Source organism: Monodelphis domestica, chromosome 2 (genome assembly GCF_027887165.1).
Source record: "Monodelphis domestica isolate mMonDom1 chromosome 2, mMonDom1.pri, whole genome shotgun sequence".
Classification (NCBI taxonomy): domain Eukaryota; kingdom Metazoa; phylum Chordata; class Mammalia; order Didelphimorphia; family Didelphidae; genus Monodelphis; species Monodelphis domestica.
Window position 1 is genome coordinate 402,383,245 of NC_077228.1, and position 19,044 is coordinate 402,402,288.

Genomic DNA, 19,044 nt, shown 5'->3' on the forward strand with positions numbered 1-19,044 from the left:
CCAAAAAAGAAACCATAACTGTCACAAATCCCTCAGTAAAAGCAAAAATCTATTTCTTTATGGATGTATTTGTCTAATCACTGGTGTTTTGGGCATTTTTAACAGAAAGATTTTATGAGTGTAGAACTCACTGATGGACACATAAAAGTCAGTTATGATCTGGGTTCAGGCATTGCTTCTGTTATCAGCAACCAAAATCATAATGATGGGAAATGGAAATCCTTCACCCTATCAAGAATTCAAAAACAAGGTGAGTTTTTATAGTGATAACACCCTAAGTACTTTAATTATCCTATCTAGTGAAACTCGCCATCTAATCTCAATGAAGATGGTGTCCATAATTGTCACTTCTCAGAAGTTCTGTAAAAAAAAAAAATTGAGATAGCCAATTCTTTTCCTTAGATTATTATAGGTGGTTTGGGTTAGATTGGGTGACTGATTGAAGTGTCAAATGGCTCTTCTGTCATTTTCTTTTGAAACTGGAAGCTTAATTCTCAGGCATAAAACTATTTCACAACTTACAAAATTACATCCTGTAATGGGTTTGAAAAATGTTTTTTCAGGTAGTTCCAAGATTAGACTTTCCCTAGAAAGCTGATAGAGGAAATGGCCTTGGATCCAAGGCCTTTAGGAAGAATTTCCAGGGCAATGTGCCAGTGCTTCTTGTTTCTTTTTCCATTTTTTAAGTCCAAAGTATCAAAGAGATGATCAAATGCCTAAATGTTGTCTGATTTAACCGTTGTAGTCAAAATATCTAATAAGTTCCAACATATAATCCCATAAAGATCCAAACCAAATAGGATATAGAAAGGTAAAAAAAAAAATTTAGCTGACATTTATTATGCCCCAGGCTTACAAATCAGTGCTCATTTTTAGCTCGGAAAAATTGTATTGTGTTTTTAGCAAAATTTAAGCATTTGGGGGATAAAAAATCCTAATTTCACAATTCTACCTAATGTTGTGGGATACAGGAGAAATAGTAAAGAATTTACAACCCTAGAATCTAGACTCTAATTTTAGCTCCATGTCTTACTGTGCCAAATAACTGTGGATGTATAGAACCTCTCTAAGCCTATTTCCTCATATGTAGAATGAAAAGATTGGCCTACATAATCACTAAAGTCTTTTCCACCTATAACATTCTGTCTTACAAATGTACCCACAAGCGTTTATTTTGTCTTAGAATGAGAGGCAACTCTGGATGATGAGCAGAGTTCCAGATACAGTTAGGAAAATCCAAGTCCAAATCCTAACTCAGATACTTACTGTGACCCTAGGCAAATCACTTGACTTTTTTTTGTTTAAAAAATATTTATTTATTCTTAATATACTTTACTTTTTAAATTTTGAATTCTAAATTCTCTCCCTCCCTCTTATTCTTCACCCCACTCATTGAGAAGGTAAGCAAAAGACACATTTAAAGAGCATCTATCTTACAGGGATATTAGGAGGCTGCTAGGTGGCTCAAAGGACAGAATGGTGGGCCCAAAATTAGAAAGACCTGAATTCAAATCCAGCCACTGATTCTTCCTAGATGTGTCTCCTTGGGCAAGTCACTTAGTCTCTGATTGTCTGGCAGAAGGATCCACTAGAGAAGGAAATGGCAAACCATTCCAGTATCCTTGGAAAACCCTACAGATGACTGTGGTCCTTAGAGTCAAAAAGAGTTGGACACCATTAAACAACTAGCAACATCAACACAGGAATAATGAGGACCAATATATATAACACTTTATAAATCCCACCTATTATTATTAAATTCACACACTTAATCAAGGATAAGGAAAAATCTCTCCAGAGACCCGAGTTCCAAACTCTACATAGAATACTCTTTGAACAAATGTCATACAAAGGTTAAGTTCTATAGAAGAAGGCTATTTCTCTATGGAGTCCACTACACACAGCCAACCCTGTTGTGTGGATCTGAGGAAGGTGAATTATGTTTGAGCAGTCTAGCGTGCAGTCTCATTAACAAAAAATGGATCTTTCACTAGTCTCCTAATTGAAGAGAGCCTGAATGAGTCTTGATACTCTCCTTTAAAGAGAAATGTGTTCTTTTTTCTGATTGGCCTAGCAGTTCATCCCACATGACCCCAAACCAAAAAATTATTTTGGTGGCTACTTCAAAACTGTAATTTTGCTATAGTTATGATTCAGAATGTAAATACCTGATATGCATTATGTATTCTCGTTGCTACAAATTGAGAGGTTGAGAACCGCTGATCCCTTGGACCTCCCTTGGCAGTCCCCACTGGTAGATATTTCAAAAGGAAGTGGACTTAGAGATGTAAACTCCCCCCTTATTCCTTCATCCCAGTGAAGATGGATCTTAGCCCAGATCAAGAAGACTCCAGCATACCCCAGCAAAGTGGGGCTTGAAAGTCTACTTTCAAATGGATCAGAATTCACCTTGACTGATCAGCCCTACCTTTAAAGTCTTTAATCCTTTTAAGATCTTAACAAGAGACAAAAGTTCCCAACTGGAGGTTAGTAGCCTGGGGCATGGGGAGGTGGGTAACCCTATCTTGAAATCAGACTGTTTCAGCCTGACCTTGGGAGGCTGAGGGGGAAATGATTTCATATAGAAATATTACTAATAACTAATTAGTAATAATAATTACTAATAATTCAGTATTAATTTTCCTCAACTCTCTGAGGAATTATAGAGTATGACAGGGTTCAGGTGGTAGAAACAGTAAGGAAATCGAATGGAGAATAAGGATGCTTTCCTAAGGCTAGAAAGGGAGGCAGTAGTTTGGGCCAAGAAGAATTTGGTGTCATCCATCTTCCCCTTCCTCATCACTGACAGTCCTGTTATCTTAGACGCAGGTGCCCCTGGACCATATGAGAAATAGGAATAAGGCAGGAGTTTAGGATTGCCTCAGGCATAAGAGAATGGAAGTAGGAAAGGAAAAGGGAGGGAGTAGGTATTGTGTGTCCATTTCCCATTCTTGAACGATCATGTTAAGTATGACTGGAAGTTGGAGGCTGCCTGTAATAGAATATAAGTTTACACTTCAGATTTTTCTGGGAAATTCAAGAAATGTCTTGTTGAATCTAGGTTCAATAAAACTCCTCAATAGATCACATATTTATTATATTTCATACATAAATCACAGACTAGGTTATAGCCTATGACTCTTTGATCTCTAAGTGAAAAATCACAAATGACATAATGTATTAAAAAAAAAAAAGCTGGGTAAGCTGTAAAACACTACATAAGTGATTTCTCCCATCAATGTCATCATCGTCATCATAATCCCCTCTTTGATTGTTCATTTTTCCTAAAATCGGTTTCCTGGGGAAATGTTCTTCTTATCCTCCCCCATCAGTGATGGCGTGGAGGTCTGATGCATTTATGCTCATATTTTTTATCATATTGAAATATTTTGCGAATCCCTAATTTGATCAAAATAGCTCCTCTCCCCACCAATACAGACTGCAAGTGCTCTAGACCTTAGTACTGTCCTGCGAGTTCCTACATACCAAGAGAAACTTCCTCTAGGGGATATTCCCATTCTTGGAATTTTGCTAAGCTAGATGTCAGATAACAGGCTTATAGACTTTCGTCTGGTCCTTATTGCTTTGTAAGACATGTCAGAGCTTATGCTCCCCTTCAAGAACCAACGTCACTGTCATACAATGATGAGACATTAAATAAGGCCTTTTATAGGAGATTTTGTTTTTATTTTTCCAAAGAGAGAGAGACTGACTGGATCTATGCTTTTGTTAGTTCAGGAAATTCCCATGTGGAAACTTATTGTTGTTGTGATTTTTTTATTGTTTTTGATCATGTCCAACTCTTTTTATCTCTTGGGGTTTTCTTGGCAAAGATACTGGAGTGGTTTGCCATTTCCTTCTCCAGTTCATTTTACACATGAAGAAACTGAAGCAAACAGGTTAAGTCACTTACCCAAGATCACACAGCTGGTACGTGTCTGAGGTCAGATTTGAACTCAAGTTTTCTGACTCCAGGCCTGGCACTTTATCCACTGCACTACCTACCTGCCTCTTATAGGAGCTAGGTACCATAATTCTGTTGAATTATTAGTGGAAAAATTCAGAATTGAAATCCTGCCTTAGACCCTTTTTAGCTGGGTGAACCTGAGCAATCTACCTAAACTCTGAGCCTCAGTTTCTTCATATTGCAAAATGAAGCGGTTGTATTAAAAAACCTGAGGTCCCTACCAGTTTAAAACCTATGATTCCACAAAATTCCCTTCACTCATACAGACTGACAGCAAGTCCTCTGCAGTGCATAATCTTAAGCACTTGCCTTAGAGTTTGACAGGTAAAGTGATTTATTAGTCCAGGGTCGCTTAGCTCATTCGTGTCAGAGGTACAGCTTGAACCCAAAGATTTCTGACTTGCAAGCTGGCCCTTGAGCCATGAGACCACACTTTGCCTCTTGCAGAATACTGTTATAAGTTTGGCAAATGGCTGTGATATTAAAGAAGACTGAGAAAAGTGCTATTATACAACTTGAGTATCAAAGTGATTTTCCTTAGAGGTAGTACAAGGGAAATGGGATATTATTCATGTTTATGAATTAAGTTTTTAATATTTTTTTCATCTCTTCTAGCCAATGTCTCTATTATAGACATAGAAACTAACCAGGAGGAGAACATAGCAACAGCATCTTCAGGAAATAATTTTGGCCTTGACTTGAAAGCAGATGACAAGATATATTTTGGTGGTTTGCCAACCCTGAGAAACCTGAGGTAATGCTGCTCAAAAGTGCAACACAGTATTTTTTTGTTCAGGTTCAAAGCTAAGGATGAGTTTTCATAGGTGGCTTTTAAATCTAATAGGACTTTGCATTTTAATTACAGTATTTATCAGTTACTGACTTAAGAACATCTCATCTCTTTGGATTTTTTGAAGGGGATAATCAGAAACCATCATGTATGCTAATCCAATGTGAAGCCTCAGAAGCCAGTGGATACATTTGATATTTTTGTTGACTTGTTTGCCTAAATTCACCTGATGAAAAGAATTGGACACTTGATTAAAATTTAGGTCATTATCATTGCTGTTATTCTCTTTTCACATTCACTGGGATGATAGCACAGTGACTAGTAATTGCTCAATGTTCTGAAAATTATTCAGTAGTCTATGGGTAAAGTATATATTTCTGATGCTCAATAGAATCATAATGGTGCATTGGAGCTCTCTTATTTCCACTCATGCCATTCTGATTTTTCTTGTCTTCATGTCAATGATTTTGCTTTTGTTTTGTATATGTATGTTCACTGAGAAACTGGGAAGCTATTTTAGCTGAAATGCTTTGGTTTAATATACATTTCATGACCCAGAAAAATCATGAAATATATTTCTTAGGTAGTTGAATGTATTTGCAGTATTCCTCAAGAATATTGTAAGAGGGGAAACTGTAAAAGGCTATTGGTACTCATAAAATATTTTGAAATGAGTGGAGAAGAATACAATGAAATTAAATGGCCTCTTTAATAGGAATATTCACTATCACAGCCTTTGTCATGGGTGCTACAGCCCTCTCTCCAACTTTCTATGATAAAAGGTCACATTTAATGCCAGAGGAATTTTAAGGTATTTTTTGGTGGCAATTAAGACAAGGACAAAAGTGAAAGTCTGGTAGAATATAGTTGAGAACTGTGGAGGTGGTGATAATTTCAATACTATATAAATCAACATGAAATTTGAGTCACACACACACGCACATACACACACCTACTTCTAAGTTGTTCATTCTATTGCTATGACTATTTTACACTATTGGAATTGGCAGTGACCTTGAGTAAAAGTATTTTACCATAAGTACAGAAAGGAATAATGACTATAATGTACTGTATTGGGATCCTGTTAACTAGCAAATGTTAGGATGAATTTTTAAAATGTCTCACAAGAAAAGTAATTGGAATTCAAACATATTTAAATATTTAGCAAATTTGTCAAGCGACTATAATTTTTTACTACTAGGGAAATCCCAACTATCATTTCTTCAAGTTTGAAATCATATGCCACAAGTTCTATCACTAATTCTATCATGACTAGGCAGCTAGACGGCACTGTGGATAGAGCACTGGGCTTGATTCATCTTCATCAGTGCAAATCCAGCCTCAGAAACTTAGCATCTGGGTCACCCTGCACAAGTCACTTAACCCAATTTGCCTCAGTTTTCTTACCAATAAAATGAGCTGGAGAAGGAAATTATGCTGGTAGCTTTGCCAAGAAAACTCCAGTTACACGAGTGAAACAACTAAATAATAATACTAACAATACGAATGAATGAAATGTGACTAGAATAAACTTCTTCATATGAACCTGTTTCATTTACACATAGTGATGATGTACAGTTTTTCACAACCCCAAAGTGACCTTGCAGAAACTTAAGTATAAGAAGAAACTTGAGAAGCTAAAAGAATAGGTCTCTTGGGTTGACTTTATTATGCTTAATGCACATTTTCCTGTTTAAAAATTACCATGTTCATAGTATAGCATTTGATAATTCTGAGTTTGTTCCTTTTCACATTATTTCAAAATAGAGGCAAGAACTTAGAAATACATAATTTGACTACTGTCATGATCCCAGCGATGTGATAGAGTGGTGCAAGATACATGTGGTAGGGCAAAAGTATTTGTATAAGTATTGATTGCCTCAGAATCTTGAAGTTAACATTTACAAGATCTCCATGAATTTTTAAGAATAGAGAAAGATCTGCAACAACTCTTTAGGATAATGGTTCTTAACCTAGGGTTGGGAATTTTAGAAATATATATGTTATAATAACTATATTTCAATATAACTGGTTTCCCTTAGGAGCAGTTCTATATATTTTATTTTATGCATTTACAAACAAGGCTTTGAAAAGGATTCCATAGCTCACTAAGGGGCTGGCTCAGTGAAAAAATTGCTAAACTTGAAGACAGGAAGACTTGATTTCATTTCCTTTCTCAGACACTGGCTGGCTACCTGTCCTCAGTAGATTATATGACCTCTCTCAAATTTAGTTCCCTCATCTGTAAAATAGGAATTATCATAGCACTTCTTACATAGGGTTGTGAAAGAGAACTGAGATAATAATTAAGCACTCTGAAAACCTTAAAGGACTATTTATTTAAATATTATTATTCAACAGATTACCAAAGGAGTCCATCACACACACACACACACACACACACACACACACACACGCACGCACGCACACACACAGGTTAAGAACTCCTAATTAGAATAATAAACGACTAAATTAAGGCAGAAATTTTCAGTGGTGAAAAATAATATCATTCCAACAATTTACTTATAAGTTATGATAGGGAAGGGGCATCTTTACATATATGTTCACTGGTAGCTTTTGTGTTATTTTTCCTTATTAATTGGTAGCCGATTCATTCAGTTTTCAGAGCTTGATAAAACTGTTTTCTTGTCCCCTAAATGGAATGCATTTATGAGTAAATGTTCTTTTTCTTTTTTTCCCTTATCCTAGTATGAAAGCCAGGTAAAAATTACATTTATGCATGCCTCCTTCAAGTGCATGGGTTGAGTAAGTACAGCTTTTTAGAGAAAACAGCAGTGCAGAAAGCATATTGACGCTGTTGCCAGCTATTACTGGGTATATTTTACAAACAAGTGGTTCTTCTTGAAACCCTTTTCATGCTGTCTTTCCTTTACAAAGATACCATTTGTAGGGCATGCACTTTCCAATGGTTTTATGAGAGTGGCAATGGACAGACTGATCCACCCACTCTTCCTTGTCAAGTCTATTTTATGACCAATACCATACCCTTTGAAGGCACCTACCTAGGCTCAGAGATATAATCTGTGGCCATGAACCAGAGTAAAGCGAACTGCCCTACAGATGGATCAAACCCATGACCTTGATCTCCAAGAACCATTCTCTCTGCTAAATAGCCCAACCTGCTCTCCCCAGTGCTTAGCATTGCCGTGTTGCTTTTTGCAGACCCACAGGTATGCACAGTCCTCACAGCCCTCCAAAGGATCTCTGCACAGCTGTTGATGTATTGCTGTGTTTATTTGGAATTGGCTTTGGAGCTGGCTGAAAGGAATATGTGTATAGACTGTAGTTAAAACTACAGTAACAGCTGTTTTCTCAGTATAATGTAGTTTCCAACAAAGAAAGCTGAGGTAAGGTCTCCAAACTTTTCAAAGCCAATGTTTCTTATTTCTAGCCAAGAATTACTGTGCAGGCTTCTCTACTGGCAGGTCAAGCCCAAAAGGATCTGAGAGTCTGAGTCAGTCTGGTTAGACCTAAAATCTGGCATTTTGGCCCAAAATCAGTAGACTGATGGCCAAATTTCTGGGAAAGAGATGGAGAATCGAATTCTCTATGAGGAATATATTCATCTAGAAAAAGAATACAAGGAATTGAGATCCAAAAATGAAAGTACAATAGAAAGAAACAAACGTAGGAAATTTGAGTGAACCAGGTGTTTTATCCTGTAATGTGACAACTGGCTAAATTGCTGGAGGGTGCTGTGCTTGCTGAAATGCAAAAGACTGTTTTTCAGTAGAAACATATGCTAATGAAAATGTTCTGGAATGAACTTGTGTTGCTTTGTAATTGTGTCCTTGAATGATGTCCCTGAGTAGAGCAAAAATTGGAGATTTCTCTTTATGAGTGGTGTTGAGGGAGCAAGATTTCCTTCTATCTTTCTCCCTTTCATTATGTAAGGACTTATCTTCTATGATTTCCACCTTATGGAGACAGCTGAATGATTATGTTTTTAAACTGTTACTTACATTTCCATAAAAGAATCAATGATACGTATTTGGAAAAGGGGGTTAATTAGTTCACAGGCTCTAAGGATTTGATGAGTCCATCTCTCCTTCCCATTATGGAAGTGAATACACCAAGCTAAAGAGATACACAAGCTTCCTTTGGTTCCAAAAAAACATATAAGTTATTTTAAGGGCTCAACAGAAAAGAAATTATCCCCAGAAAATTCAGTGTTTCCTTCCTGAGATCTCAGTAAGTTTATAGAAAGGTCTTAAGATCAGGAAAACATTACCAGAAATAATCAATAAAGTCTAAGAAGAGAAACCAAGGCTAAAACAAGTATCTAACACCCAGTGTGATTATGCCAGCTTCTAGTTTGTTCTCTTCCTATCTCTCATGTCCTGGAGTGTTTTATCACTGGACCATAGAAAAACCATATCTCTTTGTGACAATATGTGTAATGGAAAGAACAGTGAACTTGAGTTAAGAGATATGGACTTTAATCCTAGCTTTGCCATTATGTTACCCATACAAGGCACAGCCTTTGTGGGCCTCAGTTTACCCATCAGTAAAGTGAGAAAGAAGATTGAACAAAGCAATCTCTATGGGTTCCTTCCTGTTCTCAACTTCTTTGATTCTCTGGATGCTCAGGCTGGGTATATACCAGCTAGTTAATTGTTGGTAACAAGTAGAATTATTAGCCATAACCTTTATGTAGTACCATTTGTTGATACTCATCAGATAGTTCTTTCAAATGCTAACAAACAACTCATAAGCACATATTAAATACTCATTTTGACTATAGACAGTGAAGACCCACTGGAGTAACTTCAGGGGCAAAGAAGTTACTTACTAGTTTTAAAGTCAATGTACAAAATTGTTACATTTAAAAGAGTAAGGAACAAGCTACTAGAAATAAAGAAGAGAGGAAGAAAGAAGAAACAAAGGAAGGAAAGAAGGAAGGAAGGAAGGAAACAATACACTATGTCTAATGTAGTAAATCCTTTTTCAATTTTTAATAAGTGAAAATATGAAATGTCATTTCTTTTTGGAATGCGTTACTGCTTTAATCTAGACTAAGGACTTTGGAGTTAACCTGCAAACCTCTTCAAAAAATACTATCAAGGATGAATAAATGTACTAGCTTTTGTTAGAATTGGAAGCTTTAAAGAGAGATCTAATTTTATTCTGTTCTTTGATTAGGGAAAAAAAGATATGAAGGAGAAAGATATTTCATTTTTAATTGAAGATTCCAGAATTAAAGGACTTGAATTCTTTTAGCAAATATTTCTTTACAGGATATTTTTTTTACCATTGGGTTTATTCAGTCTTTAAAGTTCTATGTTGTTTAGAGGAAGAAAACCTACTTGTTTTATAGCAAAAAGCTGAGCACAGAGTAGGACCTTAGAACATGCCTAATTGGTGGTTGGTTGTATGTTGCATTAAAACACGTGTGAACGTGCCAGCTCAAAAAGAAATTTGTTCATGGACTTTTCTAATTGGATGGTCACTTACATATTTGCTTGACAAATTAAGCAAATTCTGAAAAGCAAAGTGCTCTCTGTATATGTGCACACATGTCTTTACATGTATGTCTGCAGCTGTGCTTTTTTGCTACATATAGCTTGCTCTGTAGCCACAAGAATCATTCAGTTAGCTGCTAAACTGATATTGCTTTTTTATTTTATTTTGATAGGCCTGAAGTAAACTTGAAGAAATATGCTGGATGTCTCAAGGATATTGAAATTTCACGAACTCCATATAATATACTTAGTAGCCCTGATTATGTTGGTGTGACCAAAGGATGTTCACTTGAGGTTTGTCAATGTTGATTTGCCTACAAAACATATTCATAAGGGGAATGGGGCAGGGAGTAAAAAAAAAAAAGGAGGGAAAGAGGGGGGGAAGGGAACTTAATAGACACTAAAAAAAGTAAGAAAAAGGGAACAAAAGGGGAGGGGGCAGAAAGGGAAGTATAATAAGGGTGAAAATTAGGAGGACTAATTAAAACCAAAACATATTCATACCACATATATCTCATACCTTGATAGAACATGTTATTGTTTAAATAAATGCCCTTCGACAGATTCTGCCTCCACACAATGTAAACTATAGTTTTTTTTTATTGTTGTTCCATAAATTTCCGTTGCCAAACTGAGTTGGTGAAATGATAGTTCACAAAATAGTTATTCACGTCCAGCATAGCTTGGATCCAGGGTTCCTTTAATATAAATCAGAGTTATATTAAGGGAGGGATGCTCCAAACCTCAGCCCTCTGCATCCACAATGTCAAAAGGGGTAGCTTTTATTAGCATGGGAGCCTTTAAGGAGACATCTAATTTTATACTTTCTTTTTTGGATAAGAAAATCTAGATACTCACAAATATATTGACAGATTATAATAATGGGCCAAATGTATTAAGATGAAATTGAAAAGGAAAAAATGTAATGTGCTATACTTGGATTCCAAAGAGCAACTCAGCAATGGTGGTAGCACATCTAAAGAACAGTGTAAAAGATTGAGTAATTTTAGTAAAGGGCAAGCTCAATTCACTATCACTTTAAAATATAACAAGGCACTCAAAAAGGCAAAAGACGTAGCATGCCAGAGCAATACTTTGCCCTTCTTAGACCACATATGGAGCATTTTGTTTGGTTCTATACCCCTCCTTTTGGGAAAGATACTGGTAGATTCAAAGGCCGGAAATCAGTATGATGAAGAGACTGGAAAACATGGTTTATGAAAAAGAGTTAAAGAAAGAAGGGATATTTGGTCTAAAAAAGAAGCATCACTATATTCTGGAAGATCAATAGTTCCAAAATTTGACTGTCATGTGGAAGAGGGATTTAGACTCATTCTGTCTGGTCCTAGAAGTAGGTAAGATGGGAAGGTGATAGAGGGAAGTAGATTTGCCTTTAATGTAAGGAAGCATTTCCTAACAAATGGAGCTATCTAAAGATCTCTAGGATCCTTTTTTCAACTCCAGTATTCTATGAAGGAACATTAAAAGCTTGAAAGAACCCCTTAACTGCTATTATCCGTTATTACTCCACTCATAACACAGCTAATCAGTTCTTCCAACCTTGGAGAAAAATAAAGAAACTAGCACCTTTCTATCCCATAGTCCCACTTGACTGTCTTTTGTGTAGCTATTCAAAAATATGAATTCTTTATTTGGGGTTTGCATATATGAGTGTAAAAATAGACTATTGTTCTTTAAAAGAATAAAATTGTAAATAATAACCAAATTTATCAGTTACTAAGAGCATCATTGAATTTCCGAAGTTATTAATTTGCTTTAAAATTATGTTTTAAGTACAAATAAAAGATTTTAGTACCCCAGAAATAAAATAATAATTTACTTGACTTCCTTCAATCAAGAATTTTTATTTATTCTGGAAAACATGTTCAAAAGGTAACTGGAGTCATGTGGCTTCTCTCTTTAGGACCTCTTTGTCCATTCTACCACTGTCAATCCCAAGCAACCATTTTTAGCATTTTACCATGCCTATCTGCCATCATTGGCTCTGCTGTCCAGCCTCCAGCACATGTCTCATCCTATTGTAAGATATCTATCTTCCACTCAAATGAAAACTGCTAGGAGTCTGCATGGACTTATGAGAGATATAGTGCCAAAATGAACACTGGGAAGATGCAATTCTATGTGACAAATTAGAACTCAAATTTAAGGGGGAAAGAGAGACGAATCTACCAATATGACTGCACAATTTCAATATTAAATGAAAACTGCCACAAGAGAAGAAACTATATAGACCCCTCTAGCTCTTAAAATTCTGTCTCTCAGACTCTTACTGGTACCTCAGGGCTTCTACTGTTCATACCACTGAATTGATTTATAGTCACAAATTGGAACTCCAAATCATAGAATGGGACCAGTTCTGCCACAGTGATTCTAGATGTACCCTGGGAAGCCTGGGGATAAGAAAAAGGGAAATGTAGATGGAATTTAATCTTAAAGGTATGGCACTGATCCCCTAAAAAGAAAGTTTTACTGAGAACTTTAATCTTCCAAAGCCCAGGTCTCATTTATATTCAGAAGAGATACATGGGGATGAAAAATTGGCTATAAAATGAATAGCCTGTGTGCTTGAAATGATCATTCTGTAAAGTCACTTTTCAGTAAACAGGAATTATTTTGCAACTGGTGGATGAAGCAGAGATTCAGTGTAGATAAATAATAAAAAAGGAACAATTGACCATACAGTACTTTTATCCGAACTGTCCAAGCTTCTTGATTTGAAAATTGTAATAGAAAGCTCAAGAGATTATGCCTTCTGCTAATACATGTCATTTAAATGTCTTAGCTGGGCCAGAAATACAGCTTACCTTCTAACAGGCTCTTGCTTTTTATGTCCAGAAAAGCTAGAGACTTTGACAACTGATCACTTAGTATAGAGTATATATAAATTTATTTCCAAAGATGATCAAACTGGCCTTGATAATTTGTTAAATCATGGAAAGATAATTGATTTGTTAGCTTGTGACAAAATATACATCATATATTAGTAATATCTGCCTGTCCTGATTGCAGTAACAGGCCAGTAATAATGAACAGGCTATCCATATTTATGCTTTATTTATGTGTTTGATTCATCAGTAAAGCATGATTAATCAGTTGATGAAATGAAGAAGAATGATTAATTTTCAACCTTTTCAAGTCAGAGTAACAAACCTTGAAAGCCCAAAATGGGATGCAAGCATTGTTCATCTTTTATTAGTTGATAGAAAAACTATAGAATAAAAGCTTACTAGTCACAATTCTGTTTTTAGATAAAGCTGACCAGTTGGGACAAAGTTAATATGAAAAAGTATTTTTAAGTATTATTCAGGCATTCATTTATTTGACAAGTAGTGGTGGTCCACTTGCTTCTTGTGAGTCCTGTACTTAAAAAAAAAAAAAAAGCCTTACTTTACATCTTAAAACCAATATCATGTATTAGCTCCAGTGCAGAAGAGTGGTAAGGGATAGACAATTGGGGCTAAGTAACTTGCTCAGGATCCTACAGCTGGAGATTTGAACCGAGGTCCTCCCAACTTCAGGGTTGGCTCTCTATCTGCTTAGCCACCTACCTTCCTGGATCCTTATAGTTCTTAATTATAGTAATTACTTTTTCTTTCCCCTACAAAATTATACTATATGTATCGACTTTATACAAATCTTATATATACCTATCTATGTCCATGGTAGATTGTAAACTCCATAAGGGAAGGAAGGAATTGCTTCACATTTGCCTTTCACAGTGTTTGTCCACTTAGCCTAGTACCTGACACATAGTAGGATTTTAATATGTGGTTGTTAAATGATTGATGAACAAGTTTGTCCAGTGCCTCACATCTTGCTTGGTACACAGTAGATGTTTAATAAAGGTCAGATTTTTTTTTATTGGATTTGAAAATGGGAGAGACTGGACAGGTGAATTAATTTATATTCTCATTTCTCATTGTTATTTCTCTTTTTCTCTACACAGAATGTTTACATTGTTAGTTTTCCCAAGCCTGGATTTGTAGAGCTTTCACCAGTACCATTTGATGTTGGCACAGAAATCAACCTTTCCTTCAGCACCAAAAATGAGTCTGGGATCATTCTGCTGGGAAGTGATGGACCTAACACCTCACCAAGGAGAAAACGCAGACAAACTGGACAGGTACAAAGAGACAGGGTAAATCATGTCTGTGCCTGCACATTCTTAGGCATCTCTTTTTGAAGGAAGAGATGAGTAAGGCATTTGGAGTTTATGGTTTGCTGTTATTTGATTTTTATACTTGTTAAAGAAGGAACGTTTTATAGTTTTCCTTTGCTAGTTGGTGGCAACAGCCATTTCTCTTTTTACCTGAAATTGTGCTGATTTCATCATAATGGCAAACATTTATACAGTGCTTTAAGGTTTGCAAAGTGCTTTACAAATATTATCTCATGTGATTCTCACAACAAGCCTGTGAGGTAGATGCTATTATTATCCCTATTTTACAGAGGAAAAACTGAGGCTAGGATTAGTTAAGTGACATGCTTAAAGTCCAACAAGTGTCTGAAGCTGAATTTATACTCAGATATTCCTTACTCTAGATTCCCTACATCAACTAAACTGCCTCTGCTAATATTCATGCCTAACCCTATTGTTCCTGTTTAATTTCATTTCTCATTTACATAGAATTTTCTGTTGTGATTGTTCTGCATCACTAATCAAGGAGCAAGAAATGGGAAATTTGTTTTGTTTATACCCAAAGATACATATGACTTGTATGTGCCCACAAAAAAAAATAAATTAAAAAAAAATATATATATATACAATCTAGTCCCAGGAAATTGTCCAGATGGAAGTCATCCTATTCCCACTATTCTATCTGATTCTAATGCAAAACTAACTCTGCTAATGAAGAAGAGGCTTAACATGGAAAACCAAATCTTTATGAAACCTATAGCCAAGGGACATGTAGCCTTATTAATTAGGACAGTTTCTTAAGTCTACTAAGTGCTATAAAGAGCCACCAATATCTTTTGCCAGATCTCTGTTCTGTGGACTTGGTCTTGGGCAATTCTATTTCTAGTCATGTTTAGGTAGTTTCATGCCAAATTAACAATGAGGCAATACTTCCCTTCTCAATTCATAGATATTTTATTTTCCATAATAAGCCTCCCTTCAATTAGCAAGGCAACACAGAAATTAATTTTCATAAATGCATTGAAATTCTTTTAAATTTTGTAATGAATCTGTGACTATCCGTAAAGGAAATTTTCAATGAGAAATTCCCTCTGCCAATACGGATCAGCAACTGCTTTGCAACCTCTCCTTTTTAGAATATCTGGGGTCCATGGGATATGAAGTTTATATAGAGTCTACATATTAGAAGCAGCACTTGAAACCAGGTCACCTCAACTCAGAAGTCAGAACTCTATCCATTATGTCATACCCCTTCTCCATCATTATTATCATAACAATAATAGTATTACCCATCAATGAAGTGATATTCAGAGAATATATATGCATATATATGTATGAATATTTTATATATATATAGCTTTCTGGAATAGGTTTCCATAATAAGATAATAATTTTCCTTATCATTAATAGATGATTTGTCTGAATGCCAGCTCTAAATTCCTATTACCCAGTGCTAACCAAATCAGTTCAAATCAACAGCATTTAAACTCTGCTTAGAAAATAGATTTTCCCTCTTACTAAAAATTTCCTATAAACAATCTACTACAACCCACTAGAAAATTAGTACTAACTTTAGAGTGATCTAATTATTTCTACATTCTAAAAATAGAATTCATTTCTAGAACATAGTCATCTAAAAAACTGCTCTTAGTTTGAAAAAGCAAATTTATAATAGTCAAGTTCTGTTAGTCACAAAATCTGTGCTTTTTAAATTGGCCTATTTTCAAAATATATGTTCTTGTCCATCATATTCAACAATGACATTGCCAGCAAATTTCACAAAGATCTAGCTGAGCCTTGAGCATGTTCAGTTACTTGGCAGAATTTGTTAGCTTGAGATAAGCAAGTTTAGAAGAATATTGTTGTTTTTTAATCACTCAGACAAAACATTTCTTAAATGACTGCTATGCACTTAACAGCATTTCCTCATTATGCCATGAGCAGAAGCTCAAATCTTCAGAATATTCTGTGTTCAACACAGTTATTTCCTACTGATCCAAAAAGAGGATGATTGAGGCTATTGTGAATATATGCTTCTAATTCTTCACCTCTGACAAGAACTCTTAGGGAACCAAGAGAACACTGCATAGCCTCACATATGTGCTCCAGGAGTAATGGAGCAATACCTGACATCAGCTTTAAGAAACAGGACTGAATCCAAACTCCCTAGGGTCTATAACCAGCTACCAAAACCATACTGGTTGCCTTAGTAACCATGGCAAAAAGAAAGCAGGCACATTTTTTGGATGAAAAATTGTTTTCCTCTCTTCTGACTGTGGGGAAAAAAGTTACACATTTGTGATAAGTATCTATTCAACCAGGTAGTATAACATACCTTTCCTTTAAACTGCTCAAAATGCCATGAGCTGGAGAGCTTGACTAAATCTTAAAAAGCCAGCTGGAGCCTTTCTGCCATCCATTTTATAACATTATTTCCACATGTGGGTTTTCTGTTCAGCCTTAAGAGCAGGAAGGCATTCACTGGCCTAGTACATGTACCAGCAGCACTATACAGTAGAAGGACCATTGGATTTAGAGAAAGATGTCCTGAGGTGTCCAATCTCAGCTCTGACTCCTAATATATGACAATCAGCAAGTCACTTCACCTTCGTAAGCCTCAGCATCATCATCTGTGAAATGAGGGGATTGGCCAATATAACTCTAAGGTTCCTTCCATTTACAGAGCTGTAATACTATGGCCTTTTCTCTCTCAAAAACAGCCCTTATCTTCAAAATGGCAGTTGGGTGACATAGTGGATGGAGTGCTGGACTTGGAATCATGAACATCTGAGTTTAAATTCTGCCTCAGATACTTGCTAGCTATATGGTCATTGGCAAGTCACTTAACCTCTCTCAGCCTCAGTTTCCTCATCTGTTAAAAGGGGATACTAATAGTATTGACTTCATAGGACTATTATAAAGATCAAATAAGTTGTAAAATACTTCATGGTTCTTAAAGCAATATATTAATGCTAGCTATTATTATTACATGTGTTTTTATATTATTATATTAGATATTATTAATATACCATTATTACTTTATTATACTATATTATAAGAGTTAAATTAATGTCAGATACTGCAAGTATTATTTTTATAAAGTTTATTATCTGACAAAATAGAACCATGTGACTAAGTTTTCTACCTGCTCAAAAATCTCCACTTCACTAAAACCACCAACAGGAAGGAAAGAGCACTAGACACGGAATTCCACCTAATTTATCCTGCCTATCTCATCACATAATGACAGAAAGTGACTGGGATTCTGGGAATCATAGTGGTTTTTTTCTGGGGATTGTAGTTTTTTAGGGTAACAAATTCTAATTTTACAATATACAGTCTTCCCTCGCTATATTGAAGTTTGCTTATTGTGGCTTCACTGATTTGTGGGTCATTAAAAAAAAATCTAATTCTGAATCCCAGAGTTTTCACTACATCATGGGATTTTGCAGATGAATTACTGTATTGTACTCAATGGAAATGCCATAAGCCACTATAGGTACCACTTGTGCAAGTTTGCCAGCATGAGATTGTACAGGGCACATTTTTGACTGATGGAATGAAAGATGACCAACCACAGCACTGTGTTCTGTATCCTGGGTGCTGATTGGCTCCGTGTTTATAAGAGTGTGGGAAAGGTTAATAAGAGTATGGAAAAGTTTTATAGGAGAAGAGTGGGAAGTGTTTATAAAGCCTTAAAATATATATAAATAATAAACTATAAGACCGCGACTTCGTGGATTTTCACTTCTGGCTGGTGTCTCTGGTACATAACTCTGACAATAGGTGAGGGATTGCTGTTATTACATGTATTATTATTTCACTTACATTATTATTATTGTTATTATATCCACCCTAATTTATCAGTGCTCTGAATCTTGAGCATTATTCCACTTTTCCACATTGCCTTTTTTGGCTTTATGTAGGAGGTAAAAATGGTAAGTATATGAATCAAATGCCTATCTTGTTTTGTAAGAGCTCTTTAGTATCGACCCTCTTCCTTCAGAGAGACCATCCTGGAGCCGCTGCATTTGTAGACTTCTCTGCACACATCTGTAGCTATTTCTGATTGCCATATAATCTCAACTCACCCACCATCCATCCCCCACTACAGGCCTATTATGCGATATTCCTGAACAAAGGTCGCCTGGAAGTGCATCTCTCCACTGGGGTGAGGACCATGCGCAAGATCGTGGTCAAGCCAGAGCTGATCCCTTTCCATGATGGGAGAGAACATTCCATTCACGTGGAAAGAGCAAGAGGGTAACAATAGCAGAATAGTTCTTTATTGTAATCAAATGAAATTTCTTCCTTAACATTAGACTGCTTAAAACAGTGCGTATGTTTAACTACTTTTATTGAGCTTTTAAAAACTTAATTTTACATCTTACAGAAGCTTTATCTTTAGAGATACAAAATTGTGCATCCATTCTTGTCTATTAGGCATTTAGAAGCTTTGCTACTAAATTTATGATTTGCTATCTGAGAGTCATGAAAGCACATGGAATAGAAAACTGGCTTCGTTCAGGAAGGACTGTGCTGAATGTGAATGAGACTGAGGAAACAAAAAGAATAATTCTCTCTCACTCTAATATAAATTAATGAATAACTCCTTTCTTGCCAGTCCATGAGAGATGTTTTCCTG

General features: G+C 35.8%; 1 protein-coding gene across 1 annotated transcript in view; it reads left to right on the forward strand.

The window, feature by feature from the left end:
- Positions 1–19,044, forward strand: part of LAMA2 (laminin subunit alpha 2) — a 923,420-nt gene that overhangs the window by 868,628 nt on the left and 35,748 nt on the right. Inside the window, exons 50-54 of the mRNA XM_056818751.1 lie at positions 106–250; positions 4,583–4,721; positions 10,414–10,534; positions 14,208–14,384; positions 18,514–18,662. Of these exons, the coding sequence (XP_056674729.1) occupies positions 106–250; positions 4,583–4,721; positions 10,414–10,534; positions 14,208–14,384; positions 18,514–18,662 (731 nt within the window). The remainder of the gene's footprint in view (positions 1–105; positions 251–4,582; positions 4,722–10,413; positions 10,535–14,207; positions 14,385–18,513; positions 18,663–19,044) is intronic.